Here is a 15,202-nt window from a genome sequence, read left to right on the forward strand (position 1 = left end):
TAGCACAATCTCCCTCAAAGCAGTTTCAAAAACAGAGGAACACAATTAAATGTACCCCATAACCTTTACTTTCATGGTAATATTACAGTTCTGACTTTCATTACATTTAAATGTCCTTTAAAAAAAAATGAAACAAAATGTACTACTGACCTTTTCAAAAGGTCAAGTAACAATAATTCACTATTTCATTAAAGCACTGGAAGGCATTATATAGTAACTTTTAACCTAACTTTACAGACAAACCACACATAGATGTAAGAACAATCCAGAATTCAAAATTTACATGAAAAACTATCCTACTGCCAAAGTTTGTGCTGTTAGCTGGAAGAATAAAATTCCAATGTCCTTTATTTGCAAAATCCAGTCATTTTAAAAGGTCAAATGCCATGTATAAACCACAATATTTCTGATTCAAGAAAATGTCCAAAATTAGCTTTCTGTAGTCAAATATATTAAAAATATTAACAGTTTTCATAAGCAGATTTTTAAAGCCTATAGGAAACAGGCATTGATTAGGTACCTAAACGTAATCATCCTACAGAAGAACTATGTAGATGAACATTACAAACAAACAAAACCATAAAAATCTCATATCTTCAGCAAAACCTGAAGAAAGAGGACATTATAAACTTCAAATTACCTGTACAAATCTAGTAGAGCTCATTCTGAGGCTCCCACAGCAAACCCTTTTAGCAAACGAGGGAGTACAGAAAAAACATATGGCAAAGAGGAGCGGATTGAACTAGGTTCAAAAATAATAATAATAAAGAGTCTTGGTAGATCAAAGTACTGACTACAGGAACAGGACTAAATGTAAGTACAAAAGTCAAGGTGGAAGTTTTGGAAAGGCAATGCTTTAGGGGTATGTTGGGGATTGAATCACGTCCCATATAAAAGACATGTTCAGGTCCCAGCCCCTGGTCCCATGGATGTGAACCTATTTGTAAATAGGACATTTGAAGATTCTATTATTTAAGGTGTGCCTAAAAAGAAAGAGGGTGGGCCTTAATCCAATATGGCTGAAGTCCTTTTAAGCAAAGGAAAGGAGGGAAGGAGCTACAGAGAGCAGCCAAAAGCGAGAAGTCAGCAGAACCCAAAGGAAAAAGAAGACCTCACTATGTGCACTTCCACCTGATGAAATGCCAAAGAACCCCAAAGATTGTGGGCCAATCAGAAGATACTAACCCCTGAAGGAAGCAAGCCTTCTAGCCTCTGAAATTGTGAACCAAATAAATTCCTGTTGTTTAGGCAACTCATTGGATGGTATTTGTTTTAATAGCCAGGGATCTAAAATAGAGTACAAGATGGTAAAAAGTAGCTAGAAATATCCTTTAAAAACTGGGCATTAGGAGGAAAAGGAAGTAGGAATGAGAAATTTAGGACCTTACACGGCAAAGAAAAAATACACAACTCTTCCCCTCAGCACTCCCCCAAAAGCCATCCATTAAATTAACTGCATTTTGCTTCACTGACAGAAGAGGGTGTTCTAGAACTAGGTATTTTATAAACTACAACAAAACACAAAACCATTCACAAATACAAAATTACTGTCTTCATCAATGTAAGGCTACTATAAGAGGAAAACAGAAAACACGAATCAAAACATTTCAGGGAATAACAATCCCCCACACGAGCAAAAACCACAAAGCACAAACAACGTATAAGACTGCATTAATATCATTTGCACCTAAATTCAGAAATTCAAAAACTAAGACCAGAAATTGTAAAAACAAAACAAACACAGAGAGAGAGAGAAAGAGAGAGAGACGGAACATGTGCATGTGAGCGAGTGATGAGTTAAGTGAACTCAGGGGAGACAAAATGATATTACAAATGAAAGACTAAATTAAGAGATGCCCAAAGAATAGAGAAAAATTCAAATTCAATAAGAAGCAAAAAAAATTACCAAATGCAAAAAAAAAGGAAAAAAAATGATCAGAGAAAAGCAGTTGAAATGAAAATCAAGCAAAGAAAATCCAAAATACATATAACTGGAACCCCTGAAAAGGAAAAGTAAATAGTAGAAAAGAAAAAACATTTAGAATTTTAATCCAAGAACACTTTATAGAAATCCACATACTGAAAGTGACAATGGACACATGAGAAAATTGACTCATCATTATGAGTCAATTTTCCACTCTGAGATACATCTTAGTAAACAAATTTTTTAAAATACAGAAAAAGTCCAGAACCTCTAAATAAAAGATCAAATAACACATTGTCAAGAGAATAAAGTTGACATCAGACTTCTCAAACAAGATAAAAAAACAAAATAACAATGCTATACAATTTTGGGGGGAACTTCTGTTTCTAGCAATGAAGGAATAACAGAATTTTCACCTCACACCTTAAACAACTAAAACACTGGGCAAAATATATGAAATAGGCAACGCAAGACAGTGATAATTGAAAGAAGGAAAAAAACGAGAGCAGTCCTATAATTGTCCAGCCTTATCACCAGGAGAGTTTCGAGGCTTCAAGACAGGGATGGGGAACCAACCAGAGCCCAGTTCAGACAACTGAGATAAGAATACAGGGAGGACAAGGCATATAGAATTCAGAGTACCAAATAAGTGAGAATTGCATGGAGAGGCGAGAACTACAGAGATATACCAGAGAATTTCACAGGGTTCCTTACAAAGAATCTTTATCTGAGTACTGATTTGTGCACAGACCTGAAGAAACCACTCAAAGTTAGGGAAAGAACCAAAGGAATGGAGCATGCAAAACAATCTTGTAGCTCACGTAGGACTGGGAATACTTCATGTTCCAACCAGTCAGTTCAAGAAAAATCTTGTAATATAAGAGCCATCAGAGTATTCAGTGGTAAAGCCAAAGTAGCCTTAGACCAAAGCCTACTCTAATACTACTTGACAAAGGTTAAAGCTAGCCTTGAAAATGGCAAATTGTTTCAAGTAATTTAACTACAGCTCAAAATAAGTTCAAAGAATATTTAAAAGAATAAAAAGATACAAGCACCCAACAAGATAAAACACACAGTGTGTGCCATCCAATCAAAAAATTACCAGGCATATAAAAAAGCAGGAAAATAAGACTCACAATGAAGGAAAAAAATCAATCAAAAGAAATGGATGCAAAATGACACAGATGATAGAACTAATAAGAAAAACCTTAGAATTATGTATACATATATATCTAGAACTAGTATGAAAAACATTAGAACTATATATATATAATACATATATATGTATACAACTATATTTCAAATGTTCAAGAAGATAGAGGAAAGCATGAACATGTTAGAGACACAAAAGATATAAAGACCTAAATTTTTTAACAAGTCTGAGATAAAAAATATAACACCTGATAATAACAGCAGATTAGAGCCTGCAAAAGAAGATATCGGTGTACCTGAAGACACAGCAAAATAATATATCCAAATAAAACAGAGAAAACAGAATGATTAGGAAACAAAAGAACAGACCATCACTGAGTTGTAAGACAACTCAAAGTGGCCTAATATGCATGTATGTGGAGTTTCCAACACAAAAGAGAAGGAGGAAAAGAAAGAGAAGAAAGAGCAGGATAAGGAGAACAAAAATAATAATGGCTGACTTTTTCCAAAAATTTAATAAAAATATAAACTCACAGATCCAAGAAGCTCCACAAACCTCATGCAGAAGAAATATGAAGAAAACTACGCAGAGGTAGAGCATAATCAAACTGACTGGAGACCAACGCTAAAGCCACCAGGGAAAAACGACACACTGTTCACAGAGGAACAAAGATAAAGACAGACATTTTCACAGGAAATAATGCAAGGCAGTAAAAAAATATATAAAGTACTAAAAGAAAAAAATAATCAATCTAACATTCTAAACCTAGGGAAAAATATCTTTTGAAGGCAACAAACTAGAAATACCACTACCAGCACTGCCTCCTAGTAGAGCAGTGTGTGTGTGTAAACAAGCCAGTTCTCCAAGCATAAACTAGGTGTGAGACTAAAAGCTTTCGTTACTGACTTAAATTTGGATTTAAGGTGAGGGGTGGGGGGAAGGGCAGCTCCACTGACCTGCGGAGACTGTAATGATGAAGGAGTCAGTTCATCAAGAGTGCATTAACAATCCTTAAGGTTTTGTACCTAATAGCAGAACTTGAAAATATTTGAAACAAAAACTAATAGAACTGAAAGTAAAAACTGAAAAATCGACAATTACAGTTAGAAATTTCAACACTCTCTTTTTATGGAAACCTGAACAGCACTATGAAACTGGACCTAACATTTACAGAAGACTCCACCCAATGGCAGGAGAACACATATAAAAGTATAAAGAGAACATTTTCTAAGAGACACAATATTCTGAGCCATTAAAACGAGTCCAATAAATTTAGAAGAATTCATATTATACAAAGTATGCTCTATGACCAAAATGAAATTAAATTAGAAGTCAATAATGAAAAACACCTTTAAAAGTATTTAGAAATAATATATAATATTTCCTAATAAACCATGGGTTAAAGAGGAAATTAAAAAAGGAAACTAAAAGGTATACTGATGTGACTAGAAATGGAAATACGGCATGCCACAACCTGTAGGTTATAACTAAAGCAGTGTTTAGAGGGAAATTTACAATACTAAACATCTATACAAGAAAAGAAGAAAAGTCTCATAGAGAATTAAGCCATGAAATAAAAAACAGAAAAAGGAAACCAAAAGCAGGTTCTTTGAAAAGAGCAATAAAATTGATAAACCTCTATCCAGACGCATCAGGAAAAAAAAGAGAGAGAAGACAAAAATTACCAATATTAGGAATGTGGGCAGGAGGTGCCTTTAAAATACATCTCTAAATTATATGATGCTTCTGCCTTTAAGAAGTGGTGCCTAAACTTCCTTCTTTGCATATGGACTGGACTTACAGACTTGCTTCTATTAAAGAGAATAAAGCAAAAAATAACAATATGTGAGTTCAGAGCCTAGGGGATAAAGGGTTCTGCACAGGCTTCTCCTTGCCTCCTCTGGGACCACTCACTCAGGGGATGCTGACTGCCACTACTGATGACATTCAAGTTGCCCTATGAGAGGTCATCTGGTGAGGAACTGAGGACTCTTGCAAGAGTCAATAATAAACTGAAGGCTGCAGTTAAATCATGAATGAGCAATTCTGAAAGTAAATCTTCCTGCTTGGTCAACAAATTCATGAGAGATGCTTATCTAGAACTGCCCAGCTAAGTGGCTCCCAAATTCCTGCTCTACAGAAACTGTGATATAATAAATGCTGCTGTAAGACACTAAAGATTGAAGTAATCAGTTACACAGCAAAAGATAGCCATTACAGACCTTAATGACATTAAAAGGATAATAACAGAACATTATAAATAACTTTAAGCCAATAAATTCAAAAACCTAGAAGAAATGAACAAACATCCTAAAGGACACAAACTACCAAAGTTCACTCAAAAGGAAATAGTTAAAAATACACTTTCTTTTTAATCACACATGGAACATTCACAAAAAACTGATTATATATTAGGTCACACACGCACAAAGGCATCAGTAAATTTCACAGTAGAATCTTTATACACAACACTCTAATTATAATGCAATAACCTAAAAATTAACAAAATAAAAAGCAAAAAGGACCTTCCACTGTAAAAAATTTTAAAAACCTTCTATTAACTCCTGGGTGACAGACGAACCCCAAATTGCAATCACATAATTTCCAAAAAAACAATGACAATAAAACACTACATGTCAGCATCTATGGTGTACTTTCAAAGCAGTGATGAGAAGAAACTTCAAAGCCTTAAAAACTATCAAAAGTAAATAATAGGGGGAGATAAATGGTAACAGTTGGGTAGGTTGAAATACTGTTGGTCAATGAGAGGGAGGTATGAATTCTTTTTTTTCTTTTTATCTTCTTTTCTGGAGTGATGCAAATGTTCTAAAAATGATCATGGTGAACAATACACAACTATGCAAAGATATTGTGGGCCATTGATTGTATAATATGGTTGGATTGTATGTGTGTGGAGATTTCTCAATAAAAATATTTAAAAAAAAACTTTATCAAATCCAAATTTAAGAGATAAAACTATAGAGATAACATCAGGACAAATCTTCATGACAGGGGATTCAGCAATGGATTCTTAGATATCAAAAGTAGGGCCAACAGGGCGGGCTGCGGTGGCTCAGCGGGCAAAGTGCTTGCCTGCTATGCCGGAGGACCTCGGTTCGATTCCCGGCCCCAGCCCATGTAACAAAAACGGAGAAACAGAATACAATAAAACAAGAAAATGTTTAAAAATGTTTCCCTTTCTTCCTTCCTTCCTTCCTTCTATCCTTCCTTCCTTCTCTCTGTCTTTCCTTTAAAAAAAAAAAAAAAAAAAAAAGTAGGGCCAACAAAAAAAACAATAGATTTCATCAAAATTATAAACTTCGTACAAAGGGAATTATCAAGAATGAAAAAAAACTATAGAACAGGGAGAAAATAGTTTCAAACCATATAACAGAAAAGAGCTTTATCCAAACATATTTAAAAAACGTTTACAATGCAACAAAAAGACAAACAATCCAATTAAAAAGTAGGGAAAGGACTTGAATAGACATCTGTCCATAGAAAACATACAAATGACCAAAAAAAAGGCAAGAAAAGATGCTAATCATCAGCCATTAGAGAAATGCAAATCAAAACCACAATGAGATATCACTTCACACACCACAAGGATGGCTATTATTTTAAAAAGAGAAAATAAGTATTGTTAAGGATATTGAAAATTTTCAACTTTTGTGCACTTTTGGTAGAAATGTAAAATGGTGCAGCCAGAGTGGAAAGCAATATTGCAGTTTCTCAAAAAGCTAAATATAGAATTACCATATGACCTGGCAATTCCACATCAAAGTATATAACCAAAGAGAATGAAATCAGTCTCAAATAGAGATCTGTACACCAATGTTTATAGCAGCATTATTCACAATAGCCAAAAAGTGGAAACAACCGGTGTCCATCATCAAATGAACGGATAAACAAAATAAGGTGCATACACAGAGAAATATTATTCAGCCCTAAGAAAGAATGAAGTTATGAGACATGCTGCAACATGGAATATCCACAAAAACACATGTTAAGTAAAATAAACAAGGTACATAAGGACAAAACTTAACTGATATCACTTAGATGACTAGATTTGCACATTAGAGATTGGGGGGAGAGAGGGGAGAGTAGGGGAAGTATGTTTGCAAAATATTTTTTAAGCTTAAAAATTGTAAAAATAATAATTTTTTTTAAAAGAGAGAGAAAGGGAGAGATGGAGTGATATGTCTAGTCCCTGCCTTTGATATTTAATACTCCCTTTCTCAGAAGATCTGCAGAACCTCCTCCCCCTTGGTAGTGGCAGGAGTGGAAGGGTGGAAGGGATGGAGGGTTAAAGGGTGGGTGTGTCTTGATTCTAAAGACCTCACTGCTTCACACCTCTAAGAAGGTCTGCTGCCTAATTGTCAGACTGAAGAGCCAGGAGTGGGGATGGGAATATAGGACTCCTTGAGTAGGAGGCAGTTCCACAGGGTGCGGGCTTATCTGGAACAAGAGCCTAATTACAATGAAGTGTTCAAAATGCCGGAAATACACTTACCTCACTACCCAAGAGGACAATGGAAAATCATTGTAAATAATTATTCAGGAGAGAGTAAAGCTCTGCTTCACTGACTGCTCTGCCTAGTAATCAGAAGGGAACAGTGATGCTCTTGGAGCTTTAATCAACTCCCTACTATGGGCCAAATACTAAACTGAGTGTGTTCATGTGATAATCCTGGGAACAGGAAAGGAAAAAAGAAGGAAATGCAGAGTCCAGGGTTCACTCCACACCTAGGGAAACAGAATCGACATTTTAACAACATCCACTGGTGATTCATCTGCTCACGAGTTTGAGAAGCCCTCATCAGACTGCAGGGTTCAAATGTGGGTCTCAATCCTGGCTGCACATTAGAACCACCTGGGGAGTCTTAGGGCTTAAAGAAAGCAAGTATTAATTAGTACTGTGGTAGCAGGATAGGAAAGGGGATAGGTGGAAACCTTAGTCACTCTTCTCTAGGCAGGTCTATGTGAGAAAAGGGCCCAGCTGAGGGCTTTAAGCAATACCAGAATTTTTTCAGTTTGGGTTCTAGGAAATGGCGCATATATGGATCCTTCGGTTAATTATTTCCTTCGTGGCATGGCTAGCCAGGATGTCTGTGCCCCTCCCCCAACCCCAATACAGGCTAATTTTATTCTGTGAACTTATCCAGAATAAAAAACAAAACAAAACAAAACATTTTACCAAGAAAAAGTTGCTCCTACTAGCCAAATCTGGGGAAATTTAAGCATCAAAATAAATATGGGTGTGATGGGTTATAATCTATTAAATATTTTTTTAAATGCGTGAGTCCATTCTGGTAGAAATAAATAACTAAGAAAGCAGGGAAAGCGACTTCTTATAATATAAGGGCAGATTAATAAATATAGAAAAGTGACTGAGTTAAGACAGTCATCATTTGGCAACCATGACAATAAATGATGCAAGCAAGAGTCATTCAAAGTGAAAACCGGAGTGAGGGGGATGAAAGTTTGATGCCTCAGGACATCTCCCAAAAAGCACTTAGGAATTACTATAGGAAAATCTGGTAGTTGCCATCTTAGACACTGAACCAAAGATAACGTCATCAATAACGGGATCAGTTGACTTCACGCGCCCTGAAAAGGACACAATATTTCTGTGGTATCCCTGCCAAAAATGTAAACCTGTTATCAGACAATGGCAGTGGATTCTTTTGCCCAATGTGCGCAAATGACCAATTCCTGAAATACCTGGGCTTCCAAGAGAGAAAAAGTTTATTACTAGGCATGTGACAGGACAGCAGATGGTCCCGAGCTGCAGCAATTCTGATAGTTTTATTACAGAAAAAGATAGACATATCTTTATATGTCTATAAAAAGCATAAGAGCACAGTGACCCAAGATGATGTAATCAGAGATGCTCTAATTATTGAGCATGAGCAGATTGATTACATATAGTCATAGAACCTCTGTAAGAAAGTGACAAAATGATGGGTATGATTTTTAGTATTATAATGAGGTACAGGTGACTTGTACGCTCAAGTCTAAGCTATTTCGCATGACAGGCAGGCCCACTTTGGTTAAATTCAGTCTCAGTTATCATGACAACTTTGGACTTGGGGTGGGTTAGTTCTGGACTGACCAAGAGCTTTCATTAATAAACACTGGGGGTTGTCATTAGTGATTACAAGACTTCAAAATTGGAACACTGGATAAATAGATACAAATGAAGGTTAGTCTCAAGGTTTTTATAGTCACAGGGGCAAAAGATAAAGGTTATACAATCATTATCAGAGATCAAGACAGCCAGATTACAATTTAGAGATTTCAGGTTATTTCCCTCTGTCTACTCGAATATAACCAGAAAGCAAAAAGGAATATCTATACAATGATCAGTAATCAAAATCATTTCTTAAATCCTAATTTCTCGGTTACAATTTTGAATGGTAAGGAAGCAAAAGTAATACTCAAATTGAGGGGCATTCTACTAATAAACTGGTCTTTACTCCTAAAAAATGTCAAATTCATAACAAACAAGGATAGACTGAGAAATTATCCCAGATTAAAGAAACAAGACAACAGATTGCAAGGTAGGATCTCTCCATGGGATAGAGGGGAGTTGGGAGGTAGGGGGTGGGAGAGAGGGTACAAAGGACTAAATTGCACCATTAAAAAAATCTGAATATGGATTCCAGATTAAATAGCACTATTGTTATCATTGTTAAATTTCCTGATTATGATCATTGTACTATTAGTATGAGTATGTATTTTGCTCTTATGAAATAAAAGCTTACGCATTTAGAGATAAAGGAGCACTATGTGTGAGTCTTAATGTGAAATGGGTCAAGAAAAAAAAGTGTGCATAAACCCACCCCTCCACACATATATAATAAGACTAAATCAAATAGGGTAAAATGTAAACTGGTGAAACTGCATACATTCTTGAACCTTTTTTATAGTTTAAAATTATATACAAAAAATGTTTACACAAAATCAGCACCACCAAACACGGCAATGTTAAATAAAGAGTTTACGATTTTAAAAACTGTTTAAGGCAGACAAAAATTGGAACTGCAGCTACAATAAGGGTCATAAAGAAAATTTCATATAATCTCAATTCTAATGGTTACACATAAAGACAGATGATACCAAGAACTGTCCTTAAAGTGCCTACAATTAATTACAACATGATTTCTGGAAAAAGTACATTTAAGCAACGTATTTTCAACTTTTAAAAATGTTATCTGGGGGGTACAAAGGTACTTCAGTGATAGAATTCTTGCCGGCCATGCAGGAGACAGGGGTTTAACACAGAGCCCATGCACTTCCCAAAAACAAAAAACAAACAAAAATTTAACAAATTGTACTGCAATAACAGGATACTTATGTGGAAAATGAATGAAATGTAACCCTGCCATACAGTATAAAAAAAAATGTCTGAAAGCAAATCTTCTTTTCAAGTAGGAAATTCAAAACCCACACTTCCAAAGGGAAAGTGAAAAATAGGTTAACTTTATATTCCAGATGTAGCAATGATGCTTTTTAAACCTCTATTTTCTGTGACGCTCACAATGAATTCGAAGACAAATGACGCTCAAGTGCACAGTCTATAAAGTCTTCACTAATTAATCAGTGATTAATTCTGATTAATTCCACACCTTCTACTATTCTTAGGGGCAAGTAAAAGTTCCCGTTGGTAAGTGAATTTGCTAATTCACGCAGTACTTTTGAGAGATAAATTTTGTTTTGAGGAAACTTCAAAACACAAGAGTATTTCCTACGATAGGCCCCTGTTCTCAAAGAGTATGGAGAGGGAGGCCAGGCAGCGGAGAATGCAATAATCAGAGAGGGAAAGTCTATACTCAAAATTCTAACATAAAGTGCAATGAATGTAGAGGACACAAGTTCAGGGCTGGAATCAGACAGCCTTGAATTTAAGGGATTCTGATGCGATCTTGGACAAGATAATAACTCTCAACCTTCCTGTACCTTGTTTCCCTCAACTATAAAAACAGAAATGATTTTTTAGACGTCCTAATTCAAAGTGCTGAGGATAAAATGAGATTCTGCACCTGGAAACGCTCTGCAAACTTCAAAACCCTATACTTGTGTTATTGAGTGTAATAAACACCAAAAGAGGGGCCCACTTAGAAGCAGCAAAGGAAATCAATTCTGTTACTGTCAAGATTTCCTAGAATCACAATTCAGTGTGCTCAGGTACAGGAGACTTTACAGAACATCAAAATGAAGTTTTCCTCCAAAAGCATCTAAGAAAACACGACTACACTTAGGACAGATACCCCCTGTGAAATGCCACCTACATTCGGGTACGGTGTGGGGGGGGGGGGTGTGGGTGTGATAGAATGGAAACACATCAAACTTTGCAAAACTGGTGCAGAAACTGAGGCAATCGAGAGGGATAGGGAGGAATGGAGCGTGGCCCGAAGAAGGGAGAGGAGGCAGAGGTGTAGCCCCGAGAGGGGCTAGGAGGCAGGGGCGTGGCCAGGAGAGACGTGGGGCAGGGGCGTGGCCTGCAGAGGGGTGAGGAGGCAGGGGCGTGGCCAGGAGAGACGTGGGGCAGGGACATGGATTGGAGAGGGGCGAGGTGGCAGGGGCGTGGCCCAAAGAGGGACGAGAGGAAAGGGGGCGTGGCCCGGAGTGGGCGAGGAGGCAGGGGCGTGGCCGGCAGGCCCGCGCTCGCGCCGCTCCCCACGCTCCCTCCCAGGCGTGCCCTGCCCAGGAACTGAGGCGACAATGAGGAGCAGGTTCCCGACAGCACGAGCAGCTCCGAAACCTCTAGTATCGGATGAGCCATTGCGCGCTGCCCTATCTCCACAGTCCGGGCCCCTCACCCCTCCCATCACAGACTTCCATAGGCAGACCAGCACCGCAATAGGAAGGTTCTCCTGGCGAGAGAGCAACAACTGGGCGGGTACCTGAGCCGAAATGAATCCTTCATACACAGTTTTCTCCCGGTTCTGGGGCAGAAGCAGAGGACACTGGCGCAACAGGCTCGTTTCCGTCGCGGCCATAGCTCGCGGTGCGCAGAGCCGCCGGGAGTTTACCGCGGCTGGGGCCCGGCACATGCGCAGTGCCGCCGGCGCCCGGGCATTGGCGGCAAAGAGCCTCGAGGTTTCCACAGGCGGAAATGAAGATGTAGGGCCTGCAGGGCGGTCGGAGCCCAGCAGGAGGCAGCATCGACCCCAACTGCAAGCAGAAGGAAAAATTGCCACCGGGTTCACGGGTCTCTCTGAACATCATTCCAGCCTTGATTGTCCCAGTGACACTTTCGATGTTTTGCTTGATTTTATTTAAAAAAGAAAAAAAAATTGCTGCAAGTTTGGGATTGCGTTTCTACCAGCGTGAGATGGGTTTTTAACGCTGGTGTTGTACCACTTCTACCCTGAACCTGTCTCAACTCCTCTTCTACATTGAAAGCGCTTGGCCTAGTTCTACAGTCGCTCTTCTTTATGCCCTCGGAATCCAGAATTATATAGTATTGGGTACGTAATAATATATTATATGGTAATATATAATAATAGGCTGCATTCAGTATAGTACATACAATATAATATATTGCATTTCTTTGGCTTGCCAAGTTTAATCAGGTATTATATTTGAGAGACACAAGTTACTCAGGGCGAGTCAACACCAAATTCAGTTATAATCTACTGTACTCAGAAATATCTAATGCAAAACTTGAAGGAAGATTGTTGATGGTCGTCATAGACCTAAGGTAATTTTCCTCTGATAACCTTCCCTGCAAATTTTTCTGATGCGGGTATGGTAATCATCGCTTCTCACACTCTAGAATTGATTTAAAAAGAAAATTACTAATATTTAGCATAGGATTATTTGATAATGCAATCCATATTTGATGCGTCAAATATTTTGTGAGCCCTACTATTTGTAAAACAACATGGTAAAAGTCAAAGACTGAACAAAGACGAATGAGATATGCCTCCTCCAATCTTTAATGCCCTCAAAATGGACTTGTTGAAGAGTCTTAAAATTTGATAAGAATTGTCGCAGAGTTCTGGGTGCTTAGGGAAAACAAGAATGCAGCATCAATTGGTTAGATATAAATTATAATAAATCAATTATTTTTATTTAATATTTGTTTCTATCTGCGTACAAGTTGAGTACATAAAGTAGCACGTAAATTATCTGTAATGTGAAAATAACTGATATTTTTAAATCTTGATAAATAATTAAATTAGCAAAAATAAATTAAAATTCATTCCAAAATTCAGAAGTGATTTTTATACATTTATAGTCATTTCAAAATAACAAAAACGTTCAAGTATCTTTATAAAATATCCACCCCCCCCCCAACATGGGCACGCACCGGGAAGTGAACCCGTGTCTTTGGCATGGCAGGCAAGAACTCTGCCACTGCACCACCATTGCCTGCCCTCTTTATAAAACTTTTGCAACACTTTTTGTCATATTCATCAAAAGCGTATGGATACAAAACTTGTTATTAGCAGGTCCATGGAGAAAGAGATATAGTTGCATATCACTGATAATTATGTGCAATTGGTAAAATACTTTTAAAGGCGATCTAGTAAATCAGGAACCACAAAAATGATTTTTTTTTAGCGAGTACCGGTTCAAGGAGTATATTATCCCAAGAAAATAATTCAAATATGTTTATGAAATAGGAAAACATAATGTGCAGTAAGTTGGAAATGGTCAAATTATAGTGACATGATAAAAGCCTAAAAGTCATTAAAGTTATATTTAGGTATACAATATTAGTATATTAAAAGTATATATATGCGGTCCACTGCGGCTCAACAGGCAGAGCTCCCGCCTCCCATACTGGAGACTTGGATTTGATTCCTGGTGCCTGCCCATGCAAATAATAATAATAATAATAATAATATACGTGTGAAATACTGATAAATGAAAAGAGAAAAACAATTCAAGATGAAGAGAAGGCAATTATATAATTAACTAATATTTTAAAAGGATACTTCTTTTTTTAATGTAAAGCAAGTGACTTAATGACACCACGACTTATATAAGATATTAGCAAAGATTTTTTAAAATGTAAATACTGTCAGACATAAAATCATCTATCGAGTTGGAAGAAGCACAGTTTAATGAAAACAGAGAGTCAAGAAACTTGAGTTCAAACCCCAGTGTGACTTTGGCTGTCCACACTGCTTGTGAGAGTATCAAGAATTCAACTTGGGGAAGTTGAATTTCTCCCCACTCTCACCATCCCCCGAAGGGGGCTTTCAAATACTTTTCCAGTCACTGATCAAATCATTCTGGGATTCATCGGGGCATCACTCTGGACAAACCAACAAAATCTCATGTGCTACCTGAGATTCCAAGTACTTATGACATTCAATCAAACTATCTACATGAGTTATATTAGGAAATGCTCTAGTCAAAATCCAAATTTTGTAACAATAAACATTTTTTTGCTTTAGTCTCACACATAAGGTGACATTTTAAAGTATTAGTTATCATCTATTTTCAGCACCCTGCAATAATGATCTTTCAGATCCTTTGCTACTCTAAAAATGCAGTTGTGAGAAATGAATGAATTAAAAAACAATTAATTACAGTTAAATTTGGATTATCTGAATGTCAAATCTTAAAAAAATGTATTTGAAATTATTATTCATAGTGAGCTACTATTTAATAAGAATGTGCTTGTGCAAAACAGAAAATGACAGGTGCTGGAGAGGATGTGGAGAAAGAGGCACACTTATTTACTGTTGGTGGGAATGTCAAATGGTGCAACCACTGTGGAAGGAAGTTTGGCGGTTCCTCAAAAAGATGAATATATAATTGCCATATGACCCAGCAATACCATTGCTAGGTATCTACTCAGAGGACTTAAGGGCAAAGACACAAATGGACATTTGCACACCAATGTTTATAGCAGCATTATTTACAATTGCAAGGAGATGAAAACAGCCAAGATGTCCATCAACAGACGAGTGGCTAAACAAACTGGTATATACATACGATGGAATATTATGCAGCTCTAAGACAGAATAAACTTATGAAGTATGTAACAACATGGATGGACCTTGAGAACATTATGCTGAGTGAGACTAGCCAAAAACTAAAGGACAAATACTGTATGGTCTCACTGATATGAACGGACATTAGTGAATAAACTTAGAATA

General features: G+C 37.1%; 1 protein-coding gene across 1 annotated transcript in view; it reads right to left on the reverse strand.

Moving 5' to 3' along the window:
• The window catches only part of FANCL (FA complementation group L), a 78,606-nt gene extending 66,454 nt beyond the window's left edge, over positions 1 to 12,152 (reverse strand). The window contains exon 1 of the mRNA XM_077134286.1: positions 11,987 to 12,152. Coding sequence (XP_076990401.1) covers positions 11,987 to 12,136 — 150 coding nt within the window. The 5' untranslated portion in view covers positions 12,137 to 12,152. The remainder of the gene's footprint in view (positions 1 to 11,986) is intronic.
• Between the last annotated feature and the right edge of the window lie 3,050 nt (positions 12,153 to 15,202).

Source organism: Tamandua tetradactyla, chromosome 17 (assembly GCF_023851605.1).
Source record: "Tamandua tetradactyla isolate mTamTet1 chromosome 17, mTamTet1.pri, whole genome shotgun sequence".
NCBI classification, from domain to species: Eukaryota; Metazoa; Chordata; class Mammalia; order Pilosa; family Myrmecophagidae; genus Tamandua; species Tamandua tetradactyla.